The sequence below is a fragment of the Anthonomus grandis genome, chromosome 14, assembly GCF_022605725.1.
Source record: "Anthonomus grandis grandis chromosome 14, icAntGran1.3, whole genome shotgun sequence".
Classification (NCBI taxonomy): Eukaryota; Metazoa; Arthropoda; class Insecta; order Coleoptera; family Curculionidae; genus Anthonomus; species Anthonomus grandis.
Genome location: NC_065559.1, coordinates 9,059,007 through 9,076,615, shown reverse-complemented (window position 1 = coordinate 9,076,615; position 17,609 = coordinate 9,059,007). Strand labels below are relative to the sequence as shown.

General features: G+C 32.9%; 1 protein-coding gene across 1 annotated transcript; it reads left to right on the top strand.

Annotated features, from left to right (window-relative positions):
- Positions 1-10,734: 10,734 nt before the first annotated feature.
- LOC126744563 (uncharacterized) lies at positions 10,735-12,298 on the top strand. The gene is made up of 2 exons (XM_050452019.1): positions 10,735-10,893; positions 11,480-12,298. The coding sequence occupies exons 1-2, from the start codon at positions 10,848-10,850 to the stop codon at positions 12,247-12,249; spliced, it is 816 nt and encodes a 271-aa protein (XP_050307976.1). The 5' UTR covers positions 10,735-10,847; the 3' UTR covers positions 12,250-12,298.
- The last annotated feature ends 5,311 nt before the right edge of the window (positions 12,299-17,609 follow it).

Here is a 17,609-nt window from a genome sequence, read left to right as displayed (position 1 = left end):
TTTCAATTTTAGGCTACTTACTGGAATCAGGTTGCTTTTCTCTCTCTCTCTATGACTAACGCAATTTTTCTATCTGTCTGTCTTTGTCATTGGTCACGTACGCCATGCTCAAGGATCAACTTTTTACGATTGGCATTTTGAATACCGGGCTGTTACCATGTTTTTCCTGTAATTTGAATACTTTGCGTTTTGGGATTAGATTAATTTCCATACTTGCTGCAACTTAATTGTAAGCGGGGCAACGTTGTATTCTCAATTTTGAGTGAGATAATCCATCCAAGAATTACACACAAATTGCATTTTGGCCTTCTTTCCAAATAGTGTGGTCTTCAGGTTAACAAGTTCAATTGTTCGAGGTTCAGATTCAACCTCATGGTTAACTCATGGCGACACCATGTAATGTGAAAGATTACTTTAATACACTTTATAAAAGACCCTCCAACATCTTGAGGTAAGCTTGGTTCCAATTCTTTGTAAAACGTTTTCTCATGGTTATTAAGGCCGCCATTTTTGAAGTTTTACGTATTAATTTTAGGGTTTTAAGTGAGATATTAGGTAAGGTCTTAAGTGGATCTTAAGTAAGATCTTAGGATTTTAAGCTAGGTATTAAGTCTTAAGGGCCATTCCAAGACCATCCTAAGCCATCATAAATTAGATTAAATAGAGAGCAAATTAGATGCTTCTTTATGACGTTATTGATTGGACCTTAGTTAGCTGCGGTACTAGAATCTGCACAATGGGTTACCAGATCAAAGAAGATAAAAGGAATGTGTAAGAAATGTGAGATTTCTGATTTGTTTTTGTTATTTGGATTTTGGAACTAGTCATATTGGTTGATTTATATTATTTAATGGCCCCTTAATTTTTTAATCATTGTCTAGTGATTAAAGTTCCTTCTTGGCAAGTTACAATGTAATGTAATTTACATTACATTACATCTTAAATATGTAATTTACATTACATACAAACCGCAACTCACGCTCTTTCTATCTATCTCCATAAGTTCATATCTACTTCTCCACCACCGTTCGCCTCACCCGATCACACTTTTCGTAACGCTTTCGTAACATAATCAGTGAAGATGATTGTCTTATAAAGAAAGGAAGCCCTGTTAGTTCACGGTGGTCATTAGGAGTTTTGGGGAAGAGCGCTAATCCCAGTTTATCTTTCTGCACTTTTACGATGATGATTTTTTTTTCACAAAATGTTTTGTATTTTGAGGCCCAGTTTTTTGTGTCGCTTAGCACTACTTTTGGCACTTTATTAATATTTAAAATGGGATCAGTGCTCCTCCCCTTTCCCGCTAAGGAAAGGTTGTTTAAGGGCATGTAAAGTAGATTTTTTTTGACTGGCTCCCTGTTTGTTGTTACTTTAGGGTAAACCGGTTCCGAGGCCAGCTCGCCTTCGTCTTGAGAAGGCGGAGACAGGCCCGCCTCTTCCCTGGTTCTTTTATTATTTTTTGTTCCTTTTGATTTCCAGCATTATCCAGACCTCCCTGAACCGTCAGTTGCTTTTTGAGTTTGGAGTTTTGGATATTAAGGGTTTCGTTTTTAGTCAACACCGCCTCGAGTTTACGATTCAAGTCCAAGATCTGTTTATTAGGAGTATGGTTTTCTGAGATTTTTTATTTTGTAATCGTATAGTTCTGCTCTCTCGGTAATCTGAGAATTTTTGAGTTTTATCTCGTGTATCTCGTTTACTTAACTCTCAATTTGCAAATCCCTTTCCCGAATTTTCTCCTTGAGTTAACGTACTCTTTCCTCACTTTGCCCAACTTCCGCGCTCTGGGGTGGCGCTATGCTAGCTCCCAGGTCGGGGTTTAGAGTGATTTTGGGTGTATGGGGTCAGTACGGGATTTAGTTTGGGGTTTTAGGAACTTAGAGGAGTCGTCCGAAGTCTTACCCCGCTCTCTCTCTTGTCTGCTTGTTGTTCTCTTATGGTCTTCACTTTTGGTTGATCTATCCGTTGAGTACCCGTCCGATATGTCCATTTTTTGGTTGTCGCCAGCCCATTTCCTTTTCACTGACGATGGGATGCGCGTCGACGTTTTTCTCCGCCGTTTTAGCTTTGGAGTCTTCTCTGCTTGATGAGTGAATTGGGTGTATCGCGCTGTTTGCTAACTGTTTACAACTACAACTACAACTCCAACTGCCAACTGCCGGTCAGTGCATTGCGTTATATAGAGCACGGACTTAGTAAACGCGGTAACAGTAGTGGTGGTACGGACACGAACGGTACTGAGGTATTAACGCGGTGATCAATTAATAATTAACGTGGTCGCGCATTTATTAACAAAATAAAAACTTTCCTAACTTTACTGGGTAAATCTTAGCTGTCAATATGAATCTTGAAAATTATTAATTTAAGTTGGAAAAAGAACCGAGTAATTCTATAGATAAGTAAGAGAGTTACAGAAAATTTAGTAAATTCGTTACAGTAGATCACCGAATGCTGCTGTTAAAGCTCGAGAGATGGATTTCGAGACCCAGCTCTTTTCTGATTCCGATCTTAACTTGACTGCTGTTATCAACATTTTGTGTACTCAGAAATAAAGTCCTTATAATTGGAAGTTAACCAAAGGTCTATGTTTTGGGTCATGTTTTGTTTCTGCTATATATTTATGATCCTACTCAGTTAATCATCGATACATCAATACTATGGTAGGACATAGAGATTGGGTGGCTGGAGCAAAATCAAGATCATTGAAAATCAAAGACTCACTTGATGGGACTAAAATGTGACCCTACGGAATTAATTTTTTAGTGGATAGTATAACCTAAATTTAAGTAGAATGATATGCGGCGAGGAAAGTTAGGGAGGAATTTGGTCACAAACTGACTAAAACTGTATATTTTTCTTTATTTGAGTAACATCTCTAGTATGGTATACTATAGTAGAAATGTAGAGATTACTTTCTGGAACAGAAGATCTTGACGCTGACTTCTCTTTTTATTTTAGAATCATCATTCCTTAGTTTTAAAAATCTCACCAGGCTGCAAGGTCCAAATTTTCAGGCATTTGACCACTGCATGTAACTTGTCAGAAACTTAATTTACCCTTACCGATTTCTAAGATTATTTTGATGAAAAGGTAATTGTTATATGAGGATCTAAAAGTTTTCAACCACTTGCCTATTGGTTTAAGAGTATCTAATTCACTAAGAACTTTTAGAGGATCATTATTACCACTTGGAAAAGTTCTACCGGGACGTTCCTGAGGATATTATGTAGTTTTTTGGCTTCATTTTTTCTATGAATGAGGCTAAATTTTTATTTACATATGTTTTTAATTAGCTTTATAGTTTATAATTTATCTGTTACTTTTCAACTATATATGGTAAAGTTATATTTCTTAATATATAATAATTTTCTTCTTGCTTACATAAGGGAGAAAATTTCGGCATTTAAAAAAATTGAATACGGAATTTACATATCTAGTTTTTAAGCTCAATTAATACACCTCCAATATTTAATAAAATTCTTTTGAAAAATCATAATTTTTCGTCCATAATATTCATTCATCTAATAGCACTATTTTTGTATTAAATATTTATTAATATACAGATAAATAATTATATCAAATTTAAATAAATAGACATACATTAGATATAACAAAGCATCTAATGTATTACAATAAAAAACAATTTAATTAGGATAATAAAGTCATATATTTTACTACTATTTATAAAGCATGCTTGTAAAAAAATTAGGTTACAAAAAAAATTCCTGGAGCTTTAATTTAATTAACTAATCTTAATAAGCTTCAGACATAAAGGAAACAAGAGTAAATTCGTAAATTAAAAATCTCCGTTTAATTTGATAATCAAAGTTATGAAAAATTCGTTTATCGTAAATTCTTTGAAGTATAGGCAGCACAAAGTGATTTCATTATTTTACAAAGCCCGTTCTATTCCTTTTGAACGGGAACGGGGCGAGACTACTTTGTGTGTGTCTCGAACTAACAAGGTGTCGATAACTAAGATACGCCTTGCTTTGGGCATCGTTTCCGATATTATCAGAGAAGTTTATTGAAAGGATACAAATTGAAACCCCCATTTTATTCAAGATTTTTTTTATTATTTCTTGAAAGAATAGATTTATTAAAACAGCGAGGCAACTTAAATTGACGTTTTTTTTAGTGAAAACGTGTACAAGGCAGCAGGTAAACCGTTTTAAGGAATGTACGTTTCTCACTCCGGTGAAAAATAGTTTTTCATCAGCACTCGCTGGATTTTCGAATTTTTCTCGTGCTATTCTGGGGGGTCTGGATTTGCATGCCAGACAGAGCATCGTCTAGTTTCGCAGATCATTTGCCGGATAACCGGGGTCGTGATTTTGGATTTGACTGAAGGATTGATTTACGTAAAGGAAAATAGGTACTAATGGAAACAACAATATTAATCGTAGTGACACAGTAGTAATTGAAGACGAAGGCTGTTTTTTTAAGTTAGAAGAAAATATGTTTATTTGCTTACTAACGGACATTAAAAACAAATTAAAGCAAAAATTAGGTGAAATATAACTAAATTAATTAACCTATACTAGAAGGAATAAAGAATATTAGTACGCTGTCGTAGATTATTGCAGTGAATTAACTCATTTAGATATGTAAAATATAGCTGAAAAGTTTTATTTTTGTTCAGATCAATATCTGATGCTAACACCTAATCAAAAAAGCCCTTTTTCTATGAGTAACCTCTTTGATTAGGTTTTTGCTTTAGATATTACGATTAAATTAAATTTGATTTCCCGCCTTAATTTGGCCACGCCTTTCTATCATTTTGATTGGTTCAATTAGGCACGTCAAACTGTCAAGTTAGTTACAACAGTTTCCGTTGCCAAGCGAGAGCACCCTAGCTGATTTGTCAGAAGAATTTTAAGAAGATCAGTTTGTATGCAACCACCACTTCTCTATATATTTGTGTTCTGTGTGTATAGCATACTATTTCTTAAAGGTCTAAGATATTAATTTTAATTACTAAGGTAGTCCAGCCGAGCTAAGTTCTGGTTTCCAAGTTTTCTTACCCCAGTAAAAGAGGAATTATTTTCATAATTAGTTTTACAAAAAAAATTTAAAAGGGATGTGTGAAGGAAAGTCCTATGTCACTCTTGGAGTGGTGCTTGCGCGAAGATATTTGTGGGCATTTATCTTGAATCGCTTTAGGTTGTATGCGTCGGGAAATATGTGAGGTGGAAGCCCGTTCCACAAAGAAGATGTTCTCCAGATGAATAAGTCCCGATACAGCGACGTCCTTGGGGTAGGCAGGTGGACTCGATGTTGATAAGCCGCAACTGCTAGACGCGTCCTTCTTGCCGGAACAGCCCTGGGTGGAATCGGGCCTGTCAGCTCAGAGGAGCACACCGTGATAATAACGGTAGAATAAACAGAGATCAGCCACCTTTCTCCTGTGCTCCAGACTATTCAGACTCTTTCTCAGTTCTGGTTTGTCGATAAGACGAATAGCTCTCTTCTGTATAGAATCCAGCAGGTTTAAACTATGCTTGGGTGCAGAGCTCCAGACATGCGGGCAATACTCGAGGGAAGGGCGTATTTGACCCTTATAAAGAGTCAGCAGCTGTTCTGGTGTATACAGTTTTTTCGTTTTGAAAAGCACTCCGAGTTTTTTGGAAGCCGCCCTGGCGACCTCGGCAACGTGGTCATGCCAGGACACACTGTTGGTGAAACAGTAAATCTTGCTAATAAGTTAAAGATAAGAACGCATAATGTAATATATCATGAAAGACTCTTATGTTTCCTCCTATAAGTTTCTTAACTAGTAAATTTCTAATCAGACTTAAATTTCTGATAAATTAAAGAACGCAGAACCAATGAATCTTAGGAACTTATGTTGAATCTGCTTAATTAGTTGAATAAAGCTTTTATAGTGAAACTACCATATACATGATTCATATTCAAGTTGAGGACGAACTAACGTACAATAGAGAATATCGAGAAAGTCAAATAAAGTGGGCAATGATTAGTGCATGTTTAAAAATGCTGTCATTTGTGAACGATATTTTGTCTAAGTAGAATTGGCCTTTAGATAATTAAATTATTTGAAAGGTTGCTTCATTTTACAATTTGTATAATTAAAAACCTGATGCATTGTTCTAAAGAATGATTTTAATCTGTTAATTTTTTTTTATAAAGTCATTGCCTTATGAAAAGCGCTGAGTAGATGTTAGTGTATTGCTTTTTGCACTAAATTTCGTTGCTTTTTGCTTAATGGAATAAACAGTCCTAAATTCTTTTCCGCATCATCTTATGAAACCCAGAATTTATAGGGGCTTTGGAACAGTAGCCATATTATGAGAAGAAAACTTGAGTTTCGAATCTTTAATAGGATACAACTTTAAGAGGACTATCATTAATAAAAGAAGTATAAGGTATGTGATTTGCAGTACTACTACTAAAAAATTAAGTGGCATTTTTTATATTAAAGTCTATAATGTTGTTGATACATCAATCTGCAAGTCTGTCTAGGTTCAGTTGATATTTGAAACAATAAGCCTCATTTGTAGCCCTACAATAAAACAATAACTTTTTAAATGGTTGTGTGCTAATAATATTCTGTTTCTGTCATCAATTTTAATTTAAAATCTGTCTCATAGAAAAATAGGATGTTTTCTAAGTGATTTCGAATAATTCCTGAAAACGGATTATAAGGAGTAATTAAATTATTGGCAGATCAACAATAATAAATTTCTGCTAATAATAAGTACCCTATATACATATATATATATATATATATATATATATATATATATATATAGGTATCAAGATAAAAACGTGAGCCATAAATACGTATTAGAATTGATACGAAAATTTGAAGAGATGGGATCGATTTGCAATAAGAAAAAATATGAAAATAGAGTTGTCAATAAAGCATGCCAAGTTGAAGTACTAGGACAATTTGCTATGGATCCAACTTTGTCTATACCAAAGGCCGCAAAACTAACAAATATTTCCACTGGTTCCGTACATAAAGTTTAAAAAAAAAATAGAAACGTATCATCCATTTTTCTCTAAGAGACAAACGAAAACAAAAACAAAAGTAAGGACACAAAGTCACGGTCTCATCCAATCTATATAATTTCTTAAAAAAGCTTAAAAGCTACACGTGTTTCGCTCCTGTCGGAGCATCATCAGGCCTAGACCTACACAACGAGTTGTACAACGAGTTGTAATGTGATCTGTGTAGGTCTAGGCCTGATGATGCTCCGACAGGAGCGAAACACGTGTAGCTTTTAAGCTTTTTTAAGAAATTATATAGATTGGATGAGACCGTGACTTTGTGTCCTTACTTTTGTTTTTGTTAAAAAAAAAAAGTTCTTGCCTTATGAAATTTATACTCTTCATGAACTCGGAGAAGATGATTTTGATAGGAGAATTCAATGTTGTGAAGTGATGTGCCAGTGAATTGACGACGATCCCCATTTATTGAAGAACATTTGCTTCAGTGACGAATCGACCTATTTTTTAAATAGCCTGGTGAACAGACATAACTGTAGATACTGGGATAATGAAAATCCGCATGTTTTTCGGGAAGGCCATACCCAATATCCCCAAAAAATTAATGTTTGGGCAGGAATTTATGGGGATGAAATAATCGGGCCATTTTTTTTGGAAGAAAATTTGACTGGCGAAATTTATTTAAACCTTTTAGAAAATGCAATATACCCTTCCATCATCCAATCTATGGAAAATCAAGTAGATCAACATGGTGCTATATTATTGAATGAAAATAATATACATTTTCAGCAGGATGGAGCTCTCGCGCACTACTTTGGTAGTTCGAGAGTGGCTTGATGAAAATTTTCGAGAAAAGTGGATTGGCAGACGTGGTGCAATCAAATGGCCTGCGCGGTCTCCGGACCTAACCCCGCTAGAATTTTTTCTTTGGGGCTACTTAAAAAGCAAAGTTTATAATATAAAACCCCACCTGAGAGTATTGAGAATTTAAAAAATGGAATATTTCAAGAATGCAGAGAAATTAGCGGGCAGACCCTTGCCAATGTTCGTAAGGAGTTTGAAAATAGGCTTTTTTATTGTCTTGCTAATAACGGCGCGCATTTTGAACATTTAATAAAATAAATTTGTTAAACTAATTAAATTTGTTTTTCTACCCTACCGATTTACACTTTAATTGCTTCTTTATCAATCAATTTTATTTTTTTTACAACCATTGATAGCATAATGAATGCCCTTTAAAATAATGTATTACACCATGGGGTAGCCATTTAACATACCAAAGTTTGGCGTAAATAAAATATTCATTATTTCTAGACATTTTCGCTAACTATTCGCTTACACATTTACCGATTTAATTTTTTTTGTACCGTTGAATAGAGCATTTTAGATAGAGAATTTTACGCTCCTTACTATGATGTATCACACGATGGGGGTTTCCATTTGACATATTAAAGTGAGGTTAACTGGAGGTGAGGAGGTGATTGACAGAACTTAAGTAAATGCATAATTAAACGTCTCCCTATATATCTAATTTGACGTGTAAATTACGCAAATAGATCACTATATTTTACGTTATAAATAACATTCATGTACAGCTGAAAACATCAAAAAATTTGTATGGGTTTTATACATAGTATCTAAACGAAACATTTTCGTGTTGAAATCTGAATGTAAGAAGCAAGTCTGGCGTTCACGTGTTCAGGAAAGATCTGACTATATGACATGACATTGCATCTATTACGATAGACTTCTATAGTTTGCGTCTTTGCCTGTCTTTAAAATCTTTACTTTTATGTAATTGATAGCTTGATCCTGGTATAGCTATGTAGAGCTTTCTCTGGTCATGTTTGTTTTCTTTCTTTGTTTATGTTTGGCTTACGAGCTTTTTACATTCGAACACTAATATATGATTTCTTTTTGGTAAGCCTGATTCTCGTGGGTTTCAGGTTTACGTCCTTGTCTATACATCATGCCCACGTATTTTTCTCCTTAATTTACCTCCAGGTAAGCCTTTAGACCCTCCGTGGTGATAGCTTAGCTGCTTTGTACTGATCATTCCTCAGCCCTATTCTTTTTTGGGGATATACAAGCAGTTTCTGTCAGCGCCATGCATAATGAGCAATTTTGGTTTGATGATCTAGTTATCTGATATCTGCTTGTGTCCATTTTAATATGCCGAAGCTGAATTGCACTACAGGTACTGCCAATAATTTAGTGACGAGAAATTTGTTTAATCTTATTGATGGTTATGAGTTAATTGTACATATATCCTGAGTATTATAGCATTACCTATTATAGCATTTTTTCTAGCAATTCACATTTTTTCTCTCTTAATGCGCCATCCTCTTTAGATCATTGCTTACTCTTGCCTTTGTTCTTTTAAACTCTAAATGTATTTTAATTTATATATTTTTTTGGAATAAGAATGTTTGTGAAAAGTCATTAGGGTGACAGGCCTTCTATGTCTTCATCAAACTCATCTAAACCAGTAACAGCATATATACCTTCTAAAACATACAATTCTACCGAAAGTCGCCATTGGTTTCAATAGTATAAAAGTCCTTGTCCTATGTCCTTTAATAAACATTTTCATATTCTTAATTCCACTCATAACATTAAATCTCTTAAGCGTTTAGATGGTTATTACAACACTATGACCATCCGGCATGTTATCAGGCATGGACAAACGCCCGGGGATAACTTGACCTGGATGCCAAAGGGCCGGCATCAGGGCCAAGTGCCGGTTTTGGCAACGGTTTTGTAACCCTCGAGTTATACGCAAAAAATCACAACTCTTGAACCTCAAACATAAATTTCTTGCCCCAGGGTTTATAAGTTAAATGTCATTGGGGCAGGTTTAATGGTCCATATTTTCGCTCGGTAAAAGCCGGAGTTCGATAAATTATTCTTTCAAGATATTATGGTGTAGATATATAGGGTGTCCCATTATTACCTGCGGCAATCGAATAGTAGGCTTTGGAAATATTTGTAAGTTTATCAACGTAGACTGTCCAAATATTGATGATTCTATAATTACCCAATCTTAAAATACCACTGGATTTGCCGCTTAGATATAAAGACACAAATTAGTCAAACTTTTAAGCTCATTATTTCTGTGGTAATAATTAGTTAGATATGTATATGAGATGTGGCAAAAGTGGAACTCAATTCTATTCAAATTCCTATATCTTCAATTTCCTATCTTGTGACATTTATTTGACGGTATTTTTTCATCAGTATCTTAACAATCATAATCTTATAAGGTTGGTATTTAGTGTTTAAGTGTGCCGTCATTTTAAAGTTTTGCAAAATGAGGTAGGGAACAAAAAGTAGTATTTAGGTTGCTAAAGATGTGTGCCAAATTTCAAATTTTTATAAAAATGCTTTTTAAATATAAGAGGGGAATAGGAATTAAGATCTGGCACTGTATAAATTATGTACATACAAAATTTCATTTATTTTCTTCAAAAAACAGTAAAGGTATAGAGTGTTTCCTATGTAAAAAATATAAGACCATGTTTACTTAAAATTAACCAAAAATGTTATGCACATTTTTATTATTAAGAAACATTTATTATCTTTATTACTTACCTATTTTATATTTGCTTATTTATCAATAAAAAATAAATGAGAATCGTTTTCTCCGAAATAAATTTTGACAAGCGATTATAAAAGCCATAATCTTAATGTGAAATTAATCCTATACATAACATACGAAATTCCTCAATCAATTAAAGGGATCAATGAATGATTAGCGTCTGCTAATAATTTACACAATTGTCTATTTTTATTTACTACTAATTGTATTTTTTCAAACGTATAAATAAGGCATATCCACAATAGACATAACAGTTATCTATCACTTAGAAGATAATATGAAGATTCTTGTAGTTGTTTTGACCGCACTCAGCTTGGCTTGTGGTAAGAATAAATTTAATAAAATAATAAATATTAATTCAAGCTGGCTACAGCTGTTTAAAAAACAAGATAGATATATGTTTGTAACTAAATGCCTTTTTAGACAAATGAAATTTTTTTTATTTAATAAACTTACTATAAAACTCTACGACTCTTAACTATCCCAGCTTCAGCATTCCACCTTTAAGGTTAGTGAGGATTTTCCGTGAGTAAGGAAGCAGTCAACAAAAATGATACTTGTTTTGTTCCAACATATGTATCTGCTTATTGGCTTCTTCAAAGCAAGGTAACTAGAAAAGCAAAAGGAAAGAAAAATAGCCATAAAGGATCATAAACAGGAGCGAATAAGCCAATTGTTTTATCAGCTGTAGTGTCTCTGCTTTAGAAAGAAAAAATTAGATAATCATACAACCTTAATTTTTAATAGATTTTTTAAAATAAAGAAGCCAGAAAGCTAATATATGTATCAGCAAGTCCTATAAAAATTCTTTTCTTTCCTGACTTTCGCCTGAAACGCAAAACTTAACTATCTCATTCCTTTTGTTATTTAAACTTCTTTCTTGAAAGGTTAATAGAAATGTTGTTTCAGCTGCTCCCAGCATAGACCAAGAGGATCTAAATGAAACCTGGCCTATCTACAGACCAACTGTTGGTGGTAGAATCGTAGGTGGAGTGGTGGCCAATATCCAAGACCTTCCCTGGCAAGTAGCCATTTTAAGAAACGGCGCTCAAATCTGCGGAGGAAGTCTCCTCGCAGCCAGAGTAGTATTGACTGCAGCTCACTGCGTTGCTCCCAGCGTCATTTCCAATATTGCACAACTTAATATCCGTTCCGGTTCAAACTTGCATAACAATGGAGGACTTCGCGTAGCAACATCTAGGTTGATCATTCATTCTCAATACCGGGATTGCGAAAATTGCGCCCCAGACTATGATATTGCTGTTATTCATTTAGCAGCTAATGCCATAGCTACTGGTGTACCTGCTGCCGCTGTGCCTTTATGGGATGCCAATACCAATTTTGCTGCTGGAACCTACGGTACTGTTTCTGGATGGGGCAGAACCGCTGAAAATGGTGCTACTTCTGTTCAATTGAGACGCGTTAATGTACCGGTTGTTTCCAACGCTAACTGTCGCCTTGTCTATGGATCAATTATTTCTACTAGAACTATCTGCGCTGGATATTCTGCTGGTGGAAGAGACTCTTGTCAAGGAGACTCTGGCGGACCGTTGGTAATTCAAAACAGACTTGCCGGTGTTGTTTCTTTCGGTGCTGGATGTGCCAGACCAGGATTCCCTGGAGTTTATGCCAGTGTTCCTGGATTCAGAGCTTGGATCAGGACTAATGCTGGCGTATAAAGCATACTCGATCTATTTCCACAATAAATAATAAATAATTAGAAAGCTGGGTATCGGTTTTTATTTGATTTTTACAGTTTAACTTTTAAGGTAGTTTTACCTTATAACTGAAATTTTCGACATAGAGAAATTTTATTAGGACATTTATAAAAAAACATTTGGTCGCAAACCTGTTACATGTTCTACTATTTTTTCTATTGAAGCAAATTAGAGTTTATGAGTCATTCGCATACTAAATTACAACAATATCCGATAAATCGTTAAATACTGTCCGTGGCTTATATTAGAACTTAATTTTTTTTAATGTTTCTAAAGCCTAGTCTAGACCCACATACAGAGTAGCGCACCGAAAACATTCCACCCTAAATTTATTGGAAATTTCATAAAAAATCAAAAGACGGTTGCACCCGTCGATTTTTGATTTTAGGGAGACAAAATAATCCCACATTTATAAACCTTTACTGTTAATCTCTATGCAGGGGTGACAGCTGTCCAAAATTTTAAATTGGAATTGGGGTCGAGTAATACTTCAATTTAAAGGTAAGTTTAGTTTCTCTGATTATGATACTCAAGTTTCAAGTTTTCTACTATCATCCTCTTTAATGTAATATGTCAAAGACTTTAAAAAGCCATTTTAACCTAGAATATTAACACATTTTTCCGATTAACATACTTATTATTTAATTTAATCATTAAGAAAAAACGCCTCTTTAAAGCCCTTCTGATTTTTTATAAAAAACGAATGTTAAGCAAATTTGTCAATCTTTATTTATTGTATTCAGTACTCATACATTTATGCTTAGTCGTCTTAACACCCAAAATAACACCAAATAGTGTAGTACTTTGGAATGTTGAAATGTGACCATGCTGTACAAAATATTACTAGTTATTAGTCTAGTGGTATCAATTAAATTGACTGAGAATTTTAAATTTGGCCATATTTTTGTTTTCTCAAATATTTAATTTAAAATGATTTATACATTTCAAGTGAAATTTGAAATTATTTCAATTTTCTTTAGAATTAATGATTAAGCTAGAGCAACTGAAACGTTCTACAATTAATTACATCTGATGTACATTTACCTTATACGTACGATATAAAGTTAGTGGCAACATTTCGTGAAACAGAATCAGTTGCAAACAAACCTAGAAATGTGATAAATCCAGTCCTAAATAAAGCTGTAGAAGTTGCATTTCGATCCCACACTCGGTACAAGAAAATTAAATGAAATATCAGATTTCACGTAGAAATGTTAAGAGGATTTTTAAAAAATCATAGGTATCATCCCTATAACATGAAACTAGTGCAGGAGCGTAATTTTTATAGTTTTACCAAATTATGTGAACGAATCATTGGCATCCCAGAATTTAGTACATACATACCCAATATCCCAAGAAATTAAAAATATGGGCTGAAATTTTTATTAAGCTATATTTTTCACCTGAAAATTTAATAAGGAAATGTACCTTGAGATACTATTGAGCCAGCTTTAATTATTGTCATTGTGGTAAATGAGAAAATTAAATTTTCTGTAGGACAATTTTTGAAAGAAAATTTTTATGAAAAGTGGATTGGACGGAGAGGTTCAACTGAATGGCCTGCCAGATCTTCTGATTTGTCACCCCTTGATTTTTTTTGTAGGGTTATTTAAAATTCAAAATTAATGCTATACAGCCCAATTCTTTAGAGGCAACAAATCATTCTTTAGAATACAACGAACAAAGTGCACGAGTGCCCACAAAATACACATGAAATGTTACATAATGTGCGCGAGTGGCTCGAATAGTGTAACTTTGGTATGGAAGTTGGAGGAGGGCATTTTCAACATTAAATTTATTAGAAATAATTTAAATATTAGAAAATGTTTGTGGGTTATTTTTTAATTTTTTTAAGTATCCGGCACTCTTTTTATTTAGCCATTTACTGAAGTTTTTTTTAAATTTTTAAGTCCACATCTACATTATTCCAAATAATTTCGCACACCCACTTGCAAAACAATATTTTGTATACCAAAATATCCAATATGTTTTGCAAAATATTAACGTTGTAGTATTGAAATAAAATAGTTACATTGGAGTAAAAAATACGTATGTATTTCAACGTAAATTATTCGTCTAAGTGCTATATTATTTCAGGATATTTTTTGAATACCGGTGCATTACTTGCTATTAATCAAATGATGTCAAAAATTAAAAAAATACCGTTTTGGAGGGCCTTAGTACATAATTTGTAGAGAAAAAATCGAAAAGAAGTGTATTTGTAAACAAATTTTCAACAGCGTTTATGCACTTTTTATACAAATGTTTTAATGTTAACGGGCAAATGTATGTAGGTTTGAGATCATATGGGAAATAAAATATTGCAAAAAAAAAATTAAGGTCGTTAAATAGCTTTAGGATCCGCTCCTGGTTACATAAAGTTTAACAAAGTGAGTACTTAAAAAAGTTTTAAATTGAATAGTCAGTAAGTTCAATTTTAAATTCACGAAAAATATTTAATATAATTGAAAAATTAATTGTTTTCAAACTTTTGAAGAAGAATTTAAAATTCGTAATTAGATTTAAAACTTGATTCGGGACGAGTAGACTTAACGAAATAAATTAAAATTTGGTTTTTTTGTTAATGAATCTACGCTTCGAATTTGAAAATGAATATTTATTTAATAAAATAACTTTGATATATGCAGCCACAACAACATTCTTTACCAAAAAACTCCACCGGCATTAATAATATCCCAATCCGATAAAAATCAAACAAGTTTTATTTACATGAAAAACAAAATCCCCCAATTTAATACGACAATATCCATTGTTAAAGAAAACTGTCCGTTAGGTGAAGAATGAATGGAAAAAATGTTAACGGTTAGGAATTTGTTTGGCTACCAAATTCAGCCGCTTGGGAAAGGAATTAATTTTTCATTCTGACTGATGCCCGATTCGATTCAGTGATTTGGACGAGATAACGCGTGGGCGAATGGAAATATTCGTCGAAGGCCCTATATTGATTTAAAATAATCCTCAGAAATCTTTTCAAAAACAAATATTTTTTAAATAATTTTAGTTAAATTTATTTCTTTCATAGGATGTTTATATAACCATAGTAAAAGTTGAAGTCAAAAACGTTTATTATACGAGAAAAAAAAAATTAACAATTTTTTGGTAAAAGGAGCTGCTTCGCGATTATATAAAACCGATAGCGCAAGTTGCGTGAAATAGGTCTTAACAAGAAAATGACATTACAAATCATCATACTGAAACTGCAAATATTATAAATAAACACAAAAAAAACTCCTAATTAACGTAAAAGAGAACGAAACTAAAACTTAAAAAGGTAGAAGCAACAAGAAGAGACAATTACAATTACATTTCTCATAAATAAAAAAGGGGATTTTACACATGTGTAACATGTGTAAACTACCGAAGGAAACGTAAAAAAATCAAAAATGTAACATTACTTTAAGCAGTTGAACGACTTTAGTGAAAAAAAAAAAACGTTAAAACATTTGTTAACAAATTATAAATTAAATGCACTAATGCGTAAAAGTTACTAGTGCGTAAAAGGTGAAATTTTACACACCCTGGGAAGTGTGTAAATTAAGCACTTTACACACGGTAGTAAAAAAAATTTTTAGATATTTCAGAATAGTTATGAAAATGAGAAAACTGTATATATAATATTCTAATTATTTAATACTCCAATCATATGCTAAAAATCATATTTTTATGCTTGTACAGATAATTTAACATAAATAAAGCTTTTAGGTCTGACTTAAATTAAATTTTCATATTTTTGATAAAACCCTTAGGATCTACATTTGAAGGGAAAAAAATTAGTCAATTATTCTTTAAAAAGGGATGATTTCTTTTTGGGGGAAACGGATGACTTTTAATCAATTTAAAATACGGCCTACCCTAAAGCCAGCCATTTGTTTCCCCGGAATATATTTTATCGGATTTAATTAATTTTGAGTTTAAGGTATTTCTGTTTTTTCCAGTTGAAATAATTTGTCTTTCTTGTAATAAAAATTAAAGCAGGTTTCTTATTAATTTACATTCATCAGAGATTGTTGTTTGAAGGGAAAATAAAGGCAAATAACGTTATATTAAAATAAATGTATTTTTATTCGCATCATTCATGTCTTCCTTTGCTGTAACGTTCCCAGAAACGTAGTCACGTCTTCTCAAGTAGATTTAGATGAGATTGAAATCAACAGTACCGCGATAAACATCTTAAATCCGATTGTCTTCGACGGGTGCGTTCTCTAAACAAAGAAATATCAATTATTCGCTGAATATATTTTGATGGATCGGCAACGTCCTCTTTTTTTTCTGTAACGATGCCAGACCCGTAATATTAAATTTTAGACTTATATTGTACATAAATCTTTAATTCAATGGTGCATAAAATTTTGTGGTTAATTAATTCAAATATTTTTTCTAGCTTTTTTTTCATTCATTTATTTATTTATTTAAATTTACAATGTCTATCACACGTAAACAAATTTAGCAATACAAGCCGACAAAGTATAATTCTATTTGAGTAAGTATAATTAAAATTTCTTTATTAGGGTAAAATTAAATAAAATAGTAATTGTAGGTGATTACACTAAGAAATATCAATAAAAACACTCACTTCAGATAACACTCCAGAAGCCCTCAAAACCTTGTTTTTATACTTTCTAACGTATCCTATCCGTTAAAACTGTATTTTTATTTAGGTCTGAGGATGCCTTGTAAATCAGCGAAACACGTGTCACTTTACTGAATATATTTTAGATGTGAGACTAATGACTAAAACTTTTGTTTTTTTATATTTAAATAAAAAAAACTATATTGAAATTAGTTAGTTAAGCGAAATTGGTCCATTTATATAAGAAGAAGCTTATTTTACGCAAGAACTTACTGATGAATATCTAGTTTCTTTAAAAATGCTTGTATTTTGGCCTAATTCCAAAATGTATTTATTTATTACTAAATGTGTAAATATTAAAATAAAAACCCCTTCAAAATCTGTAATAACAGCATAAAAACAAGCGAGGATCATTTGAATTAAGAAGAAAATTAGACAACATCAGGACCGACATCAGGATTTTTTGAACAACCTGACCTTAGATTAAAGGAGCCTGAAATGGATAGCATATTGTTACTAAATACAGTTGTAGTCGCCACTACCGATTCTTGGAATATTAGTGTAGTTAAATTTGAAACGTGAAACACCTGGGTATAGGAAAAATTTCTGCATTTTTAAAACCTTTTATGGCTTTTTCTGTATTAGCGACTAATAATGGGATGTATGTGGAGGAATTGACAACATATGAATTCCATTGCTCCTACAAAATGCATAGATTGGTAAAGATCTG